Genomic DNA, 16,101 nt, shown 5'->3' on the forward strand with positions numbered 1-16,101 from the left:
TGTATTTTAAAACTTTTTCTGATCATTCTAAAGGTTTTACTATAGTAGTGTATTTTAAAACTATTTGTGGTCATTCTAAACATTATACCATAGTATGTGTATTTGAATACTTTTTCAGGTCGTTCTAAACATACTATAGTATACTGGGATAGGAGACAGAGTTGAGTTGCCATATTGACGGAACATTCCACATATCTTCTGAGGTTTTTTTTTTTATGTTGTAGCCTTGCAGACTCAAGGGCGCCAGATTCCGATTAGAAATTGTTTTGGGGCCAGACAGAGATAATTTCCTCTCTGTCTTACAGTTTGTTGGTCCTCAACCTGTGAAAATCCCAGTAATGGACCTTAAACTATCCCAATCCGTGCTGATTCGTCCACTCTATCCTTCATGGCATCCATCTTCTGTGCCAATGAATGAATCCCGGCCAAAGTTCCAAGCTTATGATTCATCTTGACAATTATGTGAGTCTTTGAATTCACAGCGCGGTGCAAGCCATCTCTGAGTTCGGGGATCAGGCCAATATTCCTCTACAGCTCGTTAATTTTCCGGGAAGACAGGAAGCCTCCAAGGCCGATCGGCAGGAAACCCAACACCACAAATATCCACACATCTTCAGAGTCCTCCACAGACATCTGGCCTGTCCCTGAGGGGCATCCAAGAGCCCCTTCTCCTGTTCTCATCGTTGAAAAAATTTCATCAACCGCGTTGAGTGACCAACTGACGAGATCCATTTAAGTGAATTTCAGTTTCCAGAAAAAATGCAGATGCAGCCGTGCACCCAACACGCATAGACAGACAAAGGCCTTGAGGACAAGACATGGAGGAGAGAAGAAAAGCGTCTGCACCCTCCAAGAGCCGGAAGAAGAGAATTTCAGGTCATTCTAAACATTATACTATAGTAAGTGCATTTTAATACTATATCTGGTAATTCTGAACAATATACTATAAAGTGTGTATTTTAATACTTTTTCAGGTCATTCTAAACATTATACTGTAGTATGTGTATTTCAATGCTATTTCAGGTCATTCTAAACATGATACTATAGTATGTATATTTTAATGCTCTTTCAGGTAATTCTAAACAATATACTATAGTGTGTGTATTTTAATACAATGTGAAGTCACTCTGAAAATGATACTATAATATGTGTATTTTAGTACTAAATCTGGTCATTCTAAACATTATACTATAGTATGTGTATTTTAATGCTATTTCAGGTAATTTGAAACAATATACTATAGCGTGTGTATTTTAATACTTTTTCAGGTTTTTCTAAACGTTATACTATAGTATATGTAATTTAATGCTATTTCAGGTCATTCTGATCATTATACTATAGTATGTGTAGGGGTTTCCTATTCAGCTTCCATTAATTTTTTAACAAATTAAAGGACCTGTTACTTCTGTACAATGGCTTTAAAGTAAATTATCATTTGACTTCTCTCATTCTACAGACGAAAAATGAATTTAAACTTCAAATGCAAATGCTATTTTGCCAGTGGAAATATGAAACACAGACCCAGCTATATGCAGTTTGCTGAAATGAAAAACATGCAGATGCAACTTTTCAATCTGCAACAGGAAGTCACAAAAGTCCAAGCCATTGGAGATGACTCCCAGGTGGGAGGGGCTCAACCCCTGTGCTCCGCTGATTTGCCTCCAGATAAGATGGAAACGCTGCAACCGGATGTACTGATTGGCTCTGAACTACAGGAAACACACAACATGTCCCATATCGCTTCATCCACATTGATGAGAAGTGCAACCTCCACGGATAGTGGCCCGGCATCCCTGGTGTCGAGCCTGACGAACTACTGTTGGGACCTCTCCTGCCACAGGGTGGTAAGCCCACAGTATCTGTCATATTGCAACAGGGGCATCCCTACAACACACTTTTAGATACGGGTTCAGATTTTACAATCATGAGCAAGTCTCTTTTCGACTGCGTCTGCTTGGATGTGGGGGAGGCGTACGTCCTCCAGAACTGATTCCCTGTGCATTAACTATCCGTGTTTTCTCTGATTCTACAGTGCTCTTCGAAGACTGCTCCAATTCACGATCGGTCCCGTGAGCTTGACACACCCCGTGTACATCTGTGAGAGTGGAGCCATGCCTTTGCTCATTGGCATCGATGTTTTGAAGTGCTTTGATGCTTTTATCAATATTGGGGAACTGAAGGTAGGTGTTAGAAAACCTCTGCCATTCACTCCACCTTCTTTCCCCGACTCACGCTGCCTTGCGGTAGGTGATTCTGAGCATGGGGGAACCGCATGCTCACTGCCGAGCTCAAAGCCATCAGAGACTCCCTCTGATGTTTTTTCTCAGATTGAACAGGTCGTGGACCAAGCAGATGCTCTTACCAACGATGTCGAGCGAGACAAACACTGACAACTTTTGTTAAAATACAAAGATTTTCTTTCACTCGACTCCTTGGACTGTGATCTAACCACTATCCATGAGGTCAGGATTCCTACACTGCCACATGCTGCGCCGAATATTGTGCGTCCATACAAGATTCCCCTGGCATCCAACGGGCCAGTCCAGGAAATCATTGAAAGCGTCGTGACTAAATGGATCATCCGACCCTGCAACAGCACCTACTCGGCTCCATTGTGGCCAGTAAAGAAGCCTAATGGTAAGTGGCGACTAACCATTTACTACAGGCAACTCAACAAACAGGTTCCCTTGTCTAGGTAGCCGATGGCGTGCCTGGAACAAGAACTCTCAAAAGTGAAATACGCTAAATACTTCTCCACCCTTGACATTGCGTCTGGATTCTGGACAATTCCTGTCCATAAATTGGACCAACACAAACTAGCCTTCTCCTTTGCCAACTGCCAGTACACCTTAACTCGGTGTCCTTTCGGTTATTCCAACTCACCAGCTGAGTTCAACATCTTCTTGGACAAAGCCTGCCCTGATGCTCGAGAGCGAGGTACCCTCATCTATGTCGACGACAATCTTGTTCGTAATCGTACCTTGGATGATAAACATATGTGTATTTTAAAACTATTTCAGGTCAGTCTAAACATTATATTATCGAATGTGTATTTGTAATGGTTTTTCTGGTCATTCTAAACGTACTACTATAGTATATGTATTTTAATACCATTTCAAGTCATTCTAAAGAATATACTATAGTATGTGTATTTTCAAACGATTTCAGATCATTCTAAATATTACACTATAGAATGTGTATTAAAATACTATGTGAGGTCATTCTAAACATTGTACTATAATATGTGTATTTTAAAACCATTTCAGGTCATTCTAAAGATTATACTATAGTATATGTATTTTAAAACTTTTTCTGGTCATTCTAAAGGTTTTACTATAGTAGTGTATTTTAAAACTATTTGTGGTCATTCTAAACATTATACCATAGTATGTGTATTTGAATACTTTTTCAGGTCGTTCTAAACATACTATAGTATACTGGGATAGGAGACAGAGTTGAGTTGCCATATTGACGGAACATTCCACATATCTTCTGAGTTTTTTTTTTTTATGTTGTAGCCTTGCAGACTCAAGGGCGCCAGATTCCGATTAGAAATTGTTTTGGGGCCAGACAGAGATAATTTCCTCTCTGTCTTACAGTTTGTTGGTCCTCAACCTGTGAAAATCCCAGTAATGGACCTTAAACTATCCCAATCCGTGCTGATTCATCCACTCTATCCTTCATGGCATCCATCTTCTGTGCCAATGAATGAATCCCGGCCAAAGTTCCAAGCTTATGATTCATCTTGACAATTATATGAGTCTTTGAATTCACAGCGCGGTGCAAGCCATCTCTGAGTTCGGGGATCAGGCCAATATTCCTCTACAGCTCGTTAATTTTCCGGGAAGACAGGAAGCCTCCAAGGCCAATCGGCAGGAAACCCAACACCACAAATATCCACACATCTTCAGAGTCCTCCACAGACATCTGGCCTGTCCCGGAGGGGCATCCAAGAGCCCCTTCTCCCGTTCTCATCGTTGAAAAAATTTCATCAACCGCGTTGAGTGACCAACTGACGAGATCCATTTAAGTGAATTTCAGTTTCCAGAAAAAATGCAGATGCAGCCGTGCACCCAACACGCATAGACAGACAAAGGCCTTGAGGACAAGACATGGAGGAGAGAAGAAAAGCGTCTGCACCCTCCAAGAGCCGGAAGAAGAGAATTTCAGGTCATTCTAAACATTATACTATAGTAAGTGCATTTTAATACTATATCTGGTAATTCTGAACAATATACTATAAAGTGTGTATTTTAATACTTTTTCAGGTCATTCTAAACATTATACTGTAGTATGTGTATTTCAATGCTATTTCAGGTCATTCTAAACATTATACTATAGTATGTATATTTTAATGCTCTTTCAGGTAATTCTAAACAATATACTATAGTGTGTGTATTTTAATACAATGTGAGGTCACTCTGAAAATTATACTATAATATGTGTATTTTAGTACTAAATCTGGTCATTCTAAACATTATACTATAGTATGTGTATTTTAATGCTATTTCAGGTAATTTGAAACAATATACTATAGCGTGTGTATTTTAATACTTTTTCAGGTTTTTCTAAACGTTATACTATAGTATATGTAATTTAATGCTATTTCAGGTCATTCTGATCATTATACTATAGTATGTGTAGGGGTTTCCTATTCAGCTTCCATTAATTTTTTAACAAATTAAAGGACCTGTTACTTCTGTACAATGGCTTTAAAGTAAATTATCATTTGACTTCTCTCATTCTACAGACGAAAAATGAATTTAAACTTCAAATGCAAATGCTATTTTGCCAGTGGAAATATGAAACACAGACCCAGCTATATGCAGTTTGCTGAAATGAAAAACATGCAGATGCAACTTTTCAATCTGCAACAGGAAGTCACAAAAGTCCAAGCCATTGGAGATGACTCCCAGGTGGGAGGGGCTCAACCCCTGTGCTCCGCTGATTTGCCTCCAGATAAGATGGAAACGCTGCAACCGGATGTACTGATTGGCTCTGAACTACAGGAAACACACAACATGTCCCATATCGCTCCATCCACATTGATGAGAAGTGCAACCTCCACGGATAGTGGCCCGGCACCCCTGGTGTCGAGCCTGACGAACTACTGTTGGGACCTCTCCTGCCACAGGGTGGTAAGCCCACAGTATCTGTCATATTGCAACAGGGCCATCCCTACAACACACTTTTAGATACGGGTTCAGATTTTACAATCATGAGCAAGTCTCTTTTCGACTGCGTCTGCTTGGATGTAGGGGGAGGCGTACGTCCTCCAGAACTGATTCCCTGTGCATTAACTATCCGTGTTTTCTCTGATTCTACAGTGTTCTTCTAAGACTGCTCCAATTCACGATTGGTCCCGTGAGCTTGACACACCCCGTGTACATCTGTGAGAGTGGAGCCATGCCTTTGCTCATTGGCATCGATGTTTTGAAGTGCTTTGATGCTTTTATCAATATTGGGGAACTGAAGGTAGGTGTTAGAAAACCTCTGCCATTCACTCCACCTTCTTTCCCCGACTCACGCTGCCTTGCGGTAGGTGATTCTGAGCATGGGGGAACCGCATGCTCACTGCCGAGCTCAAAGCCATCAGAGACTCCCTCTGATGTTTTTTCTCAGATTGAACAGGTTGTGGACCAAGCAGATGCTCTTACCAACGATGTCGAGCGAGACAAACACTGACAACTTTTGTTAAAATACAAAGATTTTCTTTCACTCGACTCCTTGGACTGTGATCTAACCACTATCCATGAGGTCAGGATTCCTACACTGCCACATGCTGCGCCGAATTTTGTGCGTCCATACAAGATTCCCCTGGCATCCAAAGGGCCAGTCCAGGAAATCATTGAAAGCGTCGTGACTAAAGGGATCATCCGACCCTGCAACAGCACCTACTCGGCTCCATTGTGGCCAGTAAAGAAGCCTAATGGTAAGTGGCGACTAACCATTTACTACAGGCAACTCAACAAACAGGTTCCCTTGTCTAGGTAGCCGATGGCGTGCCTGGAACAAGAACTCTCAAAAGTGAAATACGCTAAATACTTCTCCACCCTTGACATTGCGTCTGGATTCTGGACAATTCCTGTCCATAAATCGGACCAACACAAACTAGCCTTCTCCTTTGCCAACTGCCAGTACACCTTAACTCGGTGTCCTTTCGGTTATTCCAACTCACCAGCTGAGTTCAACATCTTCTTGGACAAAGCCTGCCCTGATGCTCGAGAGCGAGGTACCCTCATCTATGTCGACGACAATCTTGTTCGTAATCGTACCTTGGATGATAAACATATGTGTATTTTAAAACTATTTCAGGTCAGTCTAAACATTATATTATCGAATGTGTATTTGTAATGGTTTTTCTGGTCATTCTAAACGTTCTACTATAGTATATGTATTTTAATACCATTTCAAGTCATTCTAAAGAATATACTATAGTATGTGTATTTTCAAACGATTTCAGATCATTCTAAATATTACACTATAGAATGTGTATTAAAATACTATGTGAGGTCATTCTAAACATTGTACTATAATATGTGTATTTTAAAACCATTTCAGGTCATTCTAAAGATTATACTATAGTATATGTATTTTAAAACTTTTTCTGGTCATTCTAAAGGTTTTACTATAGTAGTGTATTTTAAAACTATTTGTGGTCATTCTAAACATTATACCATAGTATGTGTATTTGAATACTTTTTCAGGTCATTCTAAACATACTATAGTATACTGGGATAGGAGACAGAGTTGAGTTGCCATATTGACGGAACATTCCACATATCTTCTGAGGTTTTTTTTTTTATGTTGTAGCCTTGCAGACTCAAGGGCGCCAGATTCCGATTAGAAATTGTTTTGGGGCCAGACAGAGATAATTTCCTCTCTGTCTTACAGTTTGTTGGTCCTCAACCTGTGAAAATCCCAGTAATGGACCTTAAACTATCCCAATCCGTGCTGATTCGTCCACTCTATCCTTCATGGCATCCATCTTCTGTGCCAATGAATGAATCCCGGCCAAAGTTCCAAGCTTATGATTCATCTTGACAATTATGTGAGTCTTTGGATTCACAGCGCGGTGCAAGCCATCTCTGAGTTCGGAGATCAGGCCAATATTCCTCTACAGCTCGTTAATTTTCCGGGAAGACAGGAAGCCTCCAAGGCCGATCGGCAGGAAACCCAACACCACAAATATCCACACATCTTCAGAGTCCTCCACAGACATCTGGCCTGTCCCGGAGGGGCATCCAAGAGCCCCTTCTCCCGTTCTCATCGTTGAAAAAATTTCATCAACCGCGTTGAGTGACCAACTGACGAGATCCATTTAAGTGAATTTCAGTTTCCAGAAAAAATGCAGATGCAGCCGTGCACCCAACACGCATAGACAGACAAAGGCCTTGAGGACAAGACATGGAGGAGAGAAGAAAAGCGTCTGCACCCTCCAAGAGCCGGAAGAAGAGAATTTCAGGTCATTCTAAACATTATACTATAGTAAGTGCATTTTAATACTATATCTGGTAATTCTGAACAATATACTATAAAGTGTGTATTTTAATACTTTTTCAGGTCATTCTAAACATTATACTGTAGTATGTGTATTTCAATGCTATTTCAGGTCATTCTAAACATTATACTATAGTATGTATATTTTAATGCTCTTTCAGGTAATTCTAAACAATATACTATAGTGTGTGTATTTTAATACAATGTGAGGTCACTCTGAAAATTATACTATAATATGTGTATTTTAGTACTAAATCTGGTCATTCTAAACATTATACTATAGTATGTGTATTTTAATGCTATTTCAGGTAATTTGAAACAATATACTATAGCGTGTGTATTTTAATACTTTTTCAGGTTTTTCTAAACGTTATACTATAGTATATGTAATTTAATGCTATTTCAGGTCATTCTGATCATTATACTATAGTATGTGTAGGGGTTTCCTATTCAGCTTCCATTAATTTTTTAACAAATTAAAGGACCTGTTACTTCTGTACAATGGCTTTAAAGTAAATTATCATTTGACTTCTCTCATTCTACAGACGAAAAATGAATTTAAACTTCAAATGCAAATGCTATTTTGCCAGTGGAAATATGAAACACAGACCCAGCTATATGCAGTTTGCTGAAATGAAAAACATGCAGATGCAACTTTTCAATCTACAACAGGAAGTCACAAAAGTTCAAGCCATTGGAGATGACTCCCAGGTGGGAGGGGCTCAACCCCTGTGCTCCGCTGATTTCCCTCCAGATAAGATGGAAACGCTGCAACCGGATGTACTGATTGGCTCTGAACTACAGGAAACACACAACATGTCCCATATCGCTCCATCCACATTGATGAGAAGTGCAACCTCCACGGATAGTGGCCCGGCACCCCTGGTGTCGAGCCTGACGAACTACTGTTGGGCCTCTCCTGCCACAGGGTGGTAAGCCCACAGTATCTGTCATATTGCAACAGGGGCATCCCTACAACACACTTTTAGATACGGGTTCAGATTTTACAATCATGAGCAAGTCTCTTTTCGACTGCGTCTGCTTGGATGTGGGGGAGGCGTACGTCCTCCAGAACCGATTCCCTGTGAATTAACTATCCGTGTTTTCTCTGATTCTACAGTGCTCTTCTAAGACTGCTCCAATTCACGATCGGTCCCGTGAGCTTGACACACCCCGTGTACATCTGTGAGAGTGGAGCCATGCCTTTGCTCATTGGCATCGATGTTTTGAAGTGCTTTGATGCTTTTATCAATATTGGGGAACTGAAGGTAGGTGTTAGAAAACCTCTGCCATTCACTCCACCTTCTTTCCCCGACTCACGCTGCCTTGCGGTAGGTGATTCTGAGCATGGGGGAACCGCATGCTCACTGCCGAGCTCAAAGCCATCAGAGACTCCCTCTGATGTTTTTTGTCAGATTGAACAGTTCGTGGACCAAGCAGATGCTCTTACCAACGATGTCGAGCGAGACAAACACTGACAACTTTTGTTAAAATACAAAGATTTTCTTTCACTCGACTCCTTGGACTGTGATCTAACCACTATCCATGAGGTCAGGATTCCTACACTGCCACATGCTGCGCCGAATTTTGTGCGTCCATACAAGATTCCCCTGGCATCCAACGGTCCAGTCCAGGAAATCATTGAAAGTGTCGTGACTAAAGGGATCATCCGACCCTGCAACAGCACCTACTCGGCTCCATTGTGGCCAGTAAAGAAGCCTAATGGTAAGTGGCGATTAACCATTTACTACAGGCAACTCAACAAACAGGTTCCCTTGTCTAGGTAGCCGATGGCGTGCCTGGAACAAGAACTCTCAAAAGTGAAATACGCTAAATACTTCTCCACCCTTGACATTGCGTCTGGATTCTGGACAATTCCTGTCCATAAATCGGACCAACACAAACTAGCCTTCTCCTTTGCCAACTGCCAGTACACCTTAACTCGGTGTCCTTTCGGTTATTCCAACTCACCAGCTGAGTTCAACATCTTCTTGGACAAAGCCTGCCCTGATGCTCGAGAGCGAGGTACCCTCATCTATGTTGACGACAATCTTGTTCGTAATCGTACCTTGGATGATAAACATATGTGTATTTTAAAACTATTTCAGGTCAGTCTAAACATTATATTATCGAATGTGTATTTGTAATGGTTTTTCTGGTCATTCTAAACGTTCTACTATAGTATATGTATTTTAATACCATTTCAAGTCATTCTAAAGAATATACTATAGTATGTGTATTTTCAAACGATTTCAGATCATTCTAAATATTACACTATAGAATGTGTATTAAAATACTATGTGAGGTCATTCTAAACATTGTACTATAATATGTGTATTTTAAAACCATTTCAGGTCATTCTAAAGATTATACTATAGTATATGTATTTTAAAACTTTTTCTGATCATTCTAAAGGTTTTACTATAGTAGTGTATTTTAAAACTATTTGTGGTCATTCTAAACATTATACCATAGTATGTGTATTTGAATACTTTTTCAGGTCGTTCTAAACATACTATAGTATACTGGGATAGGAGACAGAGTTGAGTTGCCATATTGACGGAACATTCCACATATCTTCTGAGGTTTTTTTTTTATGTTGTAGCCTTGCAGACTCAAGGGCGCCAGATTCCGATTAGAAATTGTTTTGGGGCCAGACAGAGATAATTTCCTCTCTGTCTTGCAGTTTGTTGGTCCTCAACCTGTGAAAATCCCAGTAATGGACCTTAAACTATCCCAATCCGTGCTGATTCGTCCACTCTATCCTTCATGGCATCCATCTTCTGTGCCAATGAATGAATCCCGGCCAAAGTTCCAAGCTTATGATTCATCTTGACAATTATGTGAGTCTTTGAATTCACAGCGCGGTGCAAGCCATCTCTGAGTTCGGGGATCAGGCCAATATTCCTCTACAGCTCGTTAATTTTCCGGGAAGACAGGAAGCCTCCAAGGCCGATCGGCAGGAAACCCAACACCACAAATATCCACACATCTTCAGAGTCCTCCACAGACATCTGGCCTGTCCCTGAGGGGCATCCAAGAGCCCCTTCTCCCGTTCTCATCGTTGAAAAAATTTCATCAACCGCGTTGAGTGACCAACTGACGAGATCCATTTAAGTGAATTTCAGTTTCCAGAAAAAATGCAGATGCAGCCGTGCACCCAACACGCATAGACAGACAAAGGCCTTGAGGACAAGACATGGAGGAGAGAAGAAATGCGTCTGCACCCTCCAAGAGCCGGAAGAAGAGAATTTCAGGTCATTCTAAACATTATACTATAGTAAGTGCATTTTAATACTATATCTGGTAATTCTGAACAATATACTATAAAGTGTGTATTTTAATACTTTTTCAGGTCATTCTAAACATTATACTGTAGTATGTGTATTTCAATGCTATTTCAGGTCATTCTAAACATTATACTATAGTATGTATATTTTAATGCTCTTTCAGGTAATTCTAAACAATATACTATAGTGTGTGTATTTTAATACAATGTGAGGTCACTCTGAAAATGATATTATAATACGTGTATTTTAGTACTAAATCTGGTCATTCTAAACATTATACTATAGTATGTGTATTTTAATGCTATTTCAGGTAATTTGAAACAATATACTATAGCGTGTGTATTTTAATACTTTTTCAGGTTTTTCTAAACGTTATACTATAGTATATGTAATTTAATGCTATTTCAGGTCATTCTGATCATTATACTATAGTATGTGTAGGGGTTTCCTATTCAGCTTCCATTAATTTTTTAACAAATTAAAGGACCTGTTACTTCTGTACAATGGCTTTAAAGTAAATTATCATTTGACTTCTCTCATTCTACAGACGAAAAATGAATTTAAACTTCAAATGCAAATGCTATTTTGCCAGTGGAAATATGAAACACAGACCCAGCTATATGCAGTTTGCTGAAATGAAAAACATGCAGATGCAACTTTTCAATCTGCAACAGGAAGTCACAAAAGTCCAAGCCATTGGAGATGACTCCCAGGTGGGAGGGGCTCAACCCCTGTGCTCCGCTGATTTGCCTCCAGATAAGATGGAAACGCTGCAACCGGATGTACTGATTGGCTCTGAACTACAGGAAACACACAACATGTCCCATATCGCTTCATCCACATTGATGAGAAGTGCAACCTCCACGGATAGTGGCCCGGCATCCCTGGTGTCGAGCCTGACGAACTACTGTTGGGACCTCTCCTGCCACAGGGTGGTAAGCCCACAGTATCTGTCATATTGCAACAGGGGCATCCCTACAACACACTTTTAGATACGGGTTCAGATTTTACAATCATGAGCAAGTCTCTTTTCGACTGCGTCTGCTTGGATGTGGGGGAGGCGTACGTCCTCCTGAACTGATTCCCTGTGCATTAACTAGCCGTGTTTTCTCTGATTCTACAGTGCTCTTCGAAGACTGCTCCAATTCACGATCGGTCCCGTGAGCTTGACACACCCCGTGTACATCTGTGAGAGTGGAGCCATGCCTTTGCTCATTGGCATCGATGTTTTGAAGTGCTTTGATGCTTTTATCAATATTGGGGAACTGAAGGTAGGTGTTAGAAAACCTCTGCCATTCACTCCACCTTCTTTCCCCGACTCACGCTGCCTTGCGGTAGGTGATTCTGAGCATGGGGGAACCGCATGCTCACTGCCGAGCTCAAAGCCATCAGAGACTCCCTCTGATGTTTTTTCTCAGATTGAACAGGTCGTGGACCAAGCAGATGCTCTTACCAACGATGTCGAGCGAGACAAACACTGACAACTTTTGTTAAAATACAAAGATTTTCTTTCACTCGACTCCTTGGACTGTGATCTAACCACTATCCATGAGGTCAGGATTCCTACACTGCCACATGCTGCGCCGAATATTGTGCGTCCATACAAGATTCCCCTGGCATCCAACGGGCCAGTCCAGGAAATCATTGAAAGCGTCGTGACTAAATGGATCATCCGACCCTGCAACAGCACCTACTCGGCTCCATTGTGGCCAGTAAAGAAGCCTAATGGTAAGTGGCGACTAACCATTTACTACAGGCAACTCAACAAACAGGTTCCCTTGTCTAGGTAGCCGATGGCGTGCCTGGAACAAGAACTCTCAAAAGTGAAATACGCTAAATACTTCTCCACCCTTGACATTGCGTCTGGATTCTGGACAATTCCTGTCCATAAATTGGACCAACACAAACTAGCCTTCTCCTTTGCCAACTGCCAGTACACCTTAACTCGGTGTCCTTTCGGTTATTCCAACTCACCAGCTGAGTTCAAAATCTTCTTGGACAAAGCCTGCCCTGATGCTCGAGAGCGAGGTACCCTCATCTATGTCGACGACAATCTTGTTCGTAATCGTACCTTGGATGATAAACATATGTGTATTTTAAAACTATTTCAGGTCAGTCTAAACATTATATTATCGAATGTGTATTTGTAATGGTTTTTCTGGTCATTCTAAACGTTCTACTATAGTATATGTATTTTAATACCATTTCAAGTCATTCTAAAGAATATACTATAGTATGTGTATTTTCAAACGATTTCAGATCATTCTAAATATTACTTTATAGAATGTGTATTAAAATACTATGTGAGGTCATTCTAAACATTGTACTATAATATGTGTATTTTAAAACCATTTCAGGTCATTCTAAAGATTATACTATAGTATATGTATTTTAAAACTTTTTCTGGTCATTCTAAAGGTTTTACTATAGTAGTGTATTTTAAAACTATTTGTGGTCATTCTAAACATTATACCATAGTATGTGTATTTGAATACTTTTTCAGGTCGTTCTAAACATACTATAGTATACTGGGATAGGAGACAGAGTTGAGTTGCCATATTGACGGAACATTCCACATATCTTCTGAGTTTTTTTTTTTATGTTGTAGCCTTGCAGACTCAAGGGCGCCAGATTCCGATTAGAAATTGTTTTGGGGCCAGACAGAGATAATTTCCTCTCTGTCTTACAGTTTGTTGGTCCTCAACCTGTGAAAATCCCAGTAATGGACCTTAAACTATCCCAATCCGTGCTGATTCATCCACTCTATCCTTCATGGCATCCATCTTCTGTGCCAATGAATGAATCCCGGCCAAAGTTCCAAGCTTATGATTCATCTTGACAATTATATGAGTCTTTGAATTCACAGCGCGGTGCAAGCCATCTCTGAGTTCGGGGATCAGGCCAATATTCCTCTACAGCTCGTTAATTTTCCGGGAAGACAGGAAGCCTCCAAGGCCGATCGGCAGGAAACCCAACACCACAAATATCCACACATCTTCAGAGTCCTCCACAGACATCTGGCCTGTCCCGGAGGGGCAGCCAAGAGCCCCTTCTCCCGTTCTCATCGTTGAAAAAATTTCATCAACCGCGTTGAGTGACCAACTGACGAGATCCATTTAAGTGAATTTCAGTTTCCAGAAAAAATGCAGATGCAGCCGTGCACCCAGCACGCATAGACAGACAAAGGCCTTGAGGACAAGACATGGAGGAGAGAAGAAAAGCGTCTGCACCCTCCAAGAGCCGGAAGAAGAGAATTTCAGGTCATTCTAAACATTATACTATAGTAAGTGCATTTTAATACTATATCTGGTAATTCTGAACAATATACTATAAAGTGTGTATTTTAATACTTTTTCAGGTCATTCTAAACATTATACTGTAGTATGTGTATTTCAATGCTATTTCAGGTCATTCTAAACATTATACTATAGTATGTATATTTTAATGCTCTTTCAGGTAATTCTAAACAATATACTATAGTGTGTGTATTTTAATACAATGTGAGGTCACTCTGAAAATTATACTATAATATGTGTATTTTAGTACTAAATCTGGTCATTCTAAACATTATACTATAGTATGTGTATTTTAATGCTATTTCAGGTAATTTGAAACAATATACTATAGCGTGTGTATTTTAATACTTTTTCAGGTTTTTCTAAACGTTATACTATAGTATATGTAATTTAATGCTATTTCAGGTCATTCTGATCATTATACTATAGTATGTGTAGGGGTTTCCTATTCAGCTTCCATTAATTTTTTAACAAATTAAAGGACCTGTTACTTCTGTACAATGGCTTTAAAGTAAATTATCATTTGACTTCTCTCATTCTACAGACGAAAAATGAATTTAAACTTCAAATGCTATTTTGCCAGTGGAAATATGAAACACAGACCCAGCTATATGCAGTTTGCTGAAATGAAAAACATGCAGATGCAACTTTTCAATCTGCAACAGGAAGTCACAAAAGTCCAAGCCATTGGAGATGACTCCCAGGTGGGAGGGGCTCAACCCCTGTGCTCCGCTGATTTGCCTCCAGATAAGATGGAAACGCTGCAACCGGATGTACTGATTGGCTCTGAACTACAGGAAACACACAACATGTCCCATATCGCTCCATCCACATTGATGAGAAGTGCAACCTCCACGGATAGTGGCCCGGCACCCCTGGTGTCGAGCCTGACGAACTACTGTTGGGACCTCTCCTGCCACAGGGTGGTAAGCCCACAGTATCTGTCATATTGCAACAGGGCCATCCCTACAACACACTTTTAGATACGGGTTCAGATTTTACAATCATGAGCAAGTCTCTTTTCGACTGCGTCTGCTTGGATGTAGGGGGAGGCGTACGTCCTCCAGAACTGATTCCCTGTGCATTAACTATCCGTGTTTTCTCTGATTCTACAGTGTTCTTCTAAGACTCTGCTCCAATTCACGATCGGTCCCGTGAGCTTGACACACCCCGTGTACATCTGTGAGAGTGGAGCCATGCCTTTGCTCATTGGCATCGATGTTTTGAAGTGCTTTGATGCTTTTATCGGTATTGGGGAACTGAAGGTAGGTGTTAGAAAACCTCTGCCATTCACTCCCCCTTCTTTCCCCGACTCACGCTGCCTTGCGGTAGGTTATTCTGAGCATGGGGGAACCGCATGCTCACTGCCGAGCTCAAAGCCATCAGAGACTCCCTCTGATGTTTTTTCTCAGATTGAACAGGTTGTGGACCAAGCAGATGCTCTTACCAACGATGTCGAGCGAGACAAACACTGACAACTTTTGTTAAAATACAAAGATTTTCTTTCACTCGACTCCTTGGACTGTGATCTAACCACTATCCATGAGGTCAGGATTCCTACACTGCCACATGCTGCGCCGAATTTTGTGCGTCCATACAAGATTCCCCTGGCATCCAAAGGGCCAGTCCAGGAAATCATTGAAAGCGTCGTGACTAAAGGGATCATCCGACCCTGCAACAGCACCTACTCGGCTCCATTGTGGCCAGTAAAGAAGCCTAATGGTAAGTGGCGACTAACCATTTACTACAGGCAACTCAACAAACAGGTTCCCTTGTCTAGGTAGCCGATGGCGTGCCTGGAACAAGAACTCTCAAAAGTGAAATACGCTAAATACTTCTCCACCCTTGACATTGCGTCTGGATTCTGGACAATTCCTGTCCATAAATCGGACCAACACAAACTAGCCTTCTCCTTTGCCAACTGCCAGTACACCTTAACTCGGTGTCCTTTCGGTTATTCCAACTCACCAGCTGAGTTCAACATCTTCTTGGACAAAGCCTGCCCTGATGCTCGA

The 16,101-nt window shown here is 40.9% G+C and overlaps 1 protein-coding gene across 1 annotated transcript; it reads left to right on the top strand.

The window, feature by feature from the left end:
- The first annotated feature begins 14,694 nt into the window (after window positions 1-14,694).
- LOC139066281 (uncharacterized) lies at window positions 14,695-15,787 on the top strand. Its single transcript, XM_070548731.1, has 2 exons — window positions 14,695-15,012; window positions 15,202-15,787. The coding sequence occupies exons 1-2, from the start codon at window positions 14,698-14,700 to the stop codon at window positions 15,559-15,561; spliced, it is 675 nt and encodes a 224-aa protein (XP_070404832.1). The 5' UTR covers window positions 14,695-14,697; the 3' UTR covers window positions 15,562-15,787.
- Window positions 15,788-16,101: the final 314 nt, after the last annotated feature.

This window comes from Nothobranchius furzeri, chromosome 2 (genome assembly GCF_043380555.1).
Source record: "Nothobranchius furzeri strain GRZ-AD chromosome 2, NfurGRZ-RIMD1, whole genome shotgun sequence".
Classification (NCBI taxonomy): domain Eukaryota; kingdom Metazoa; phylum Chordata; class Actinopteri; order Cyprinodontiformes; family Nothobranchiidae; genus Nothobranchius; species Nothobranchius furzeri.

What these genes read in the sequence shown, in the direction of transcription:
- LOC139066281 (XM_070548731.1), top strand. Translation starts at nt 14,698, where the DNA reads ATGCAGTTTGCTGAAATGAAAAACATGCAGATGCAACTTTTCAATCTG. An exon ending in ACCTCTCCTGCCACAGGGTG is followed by an intron (nt 15,013 to 15,201) that starts GTAAGCCCACAG and finishes CTGATTCTACAG; the next exon opens with TGTTCTTCTAAGACTCTGCT.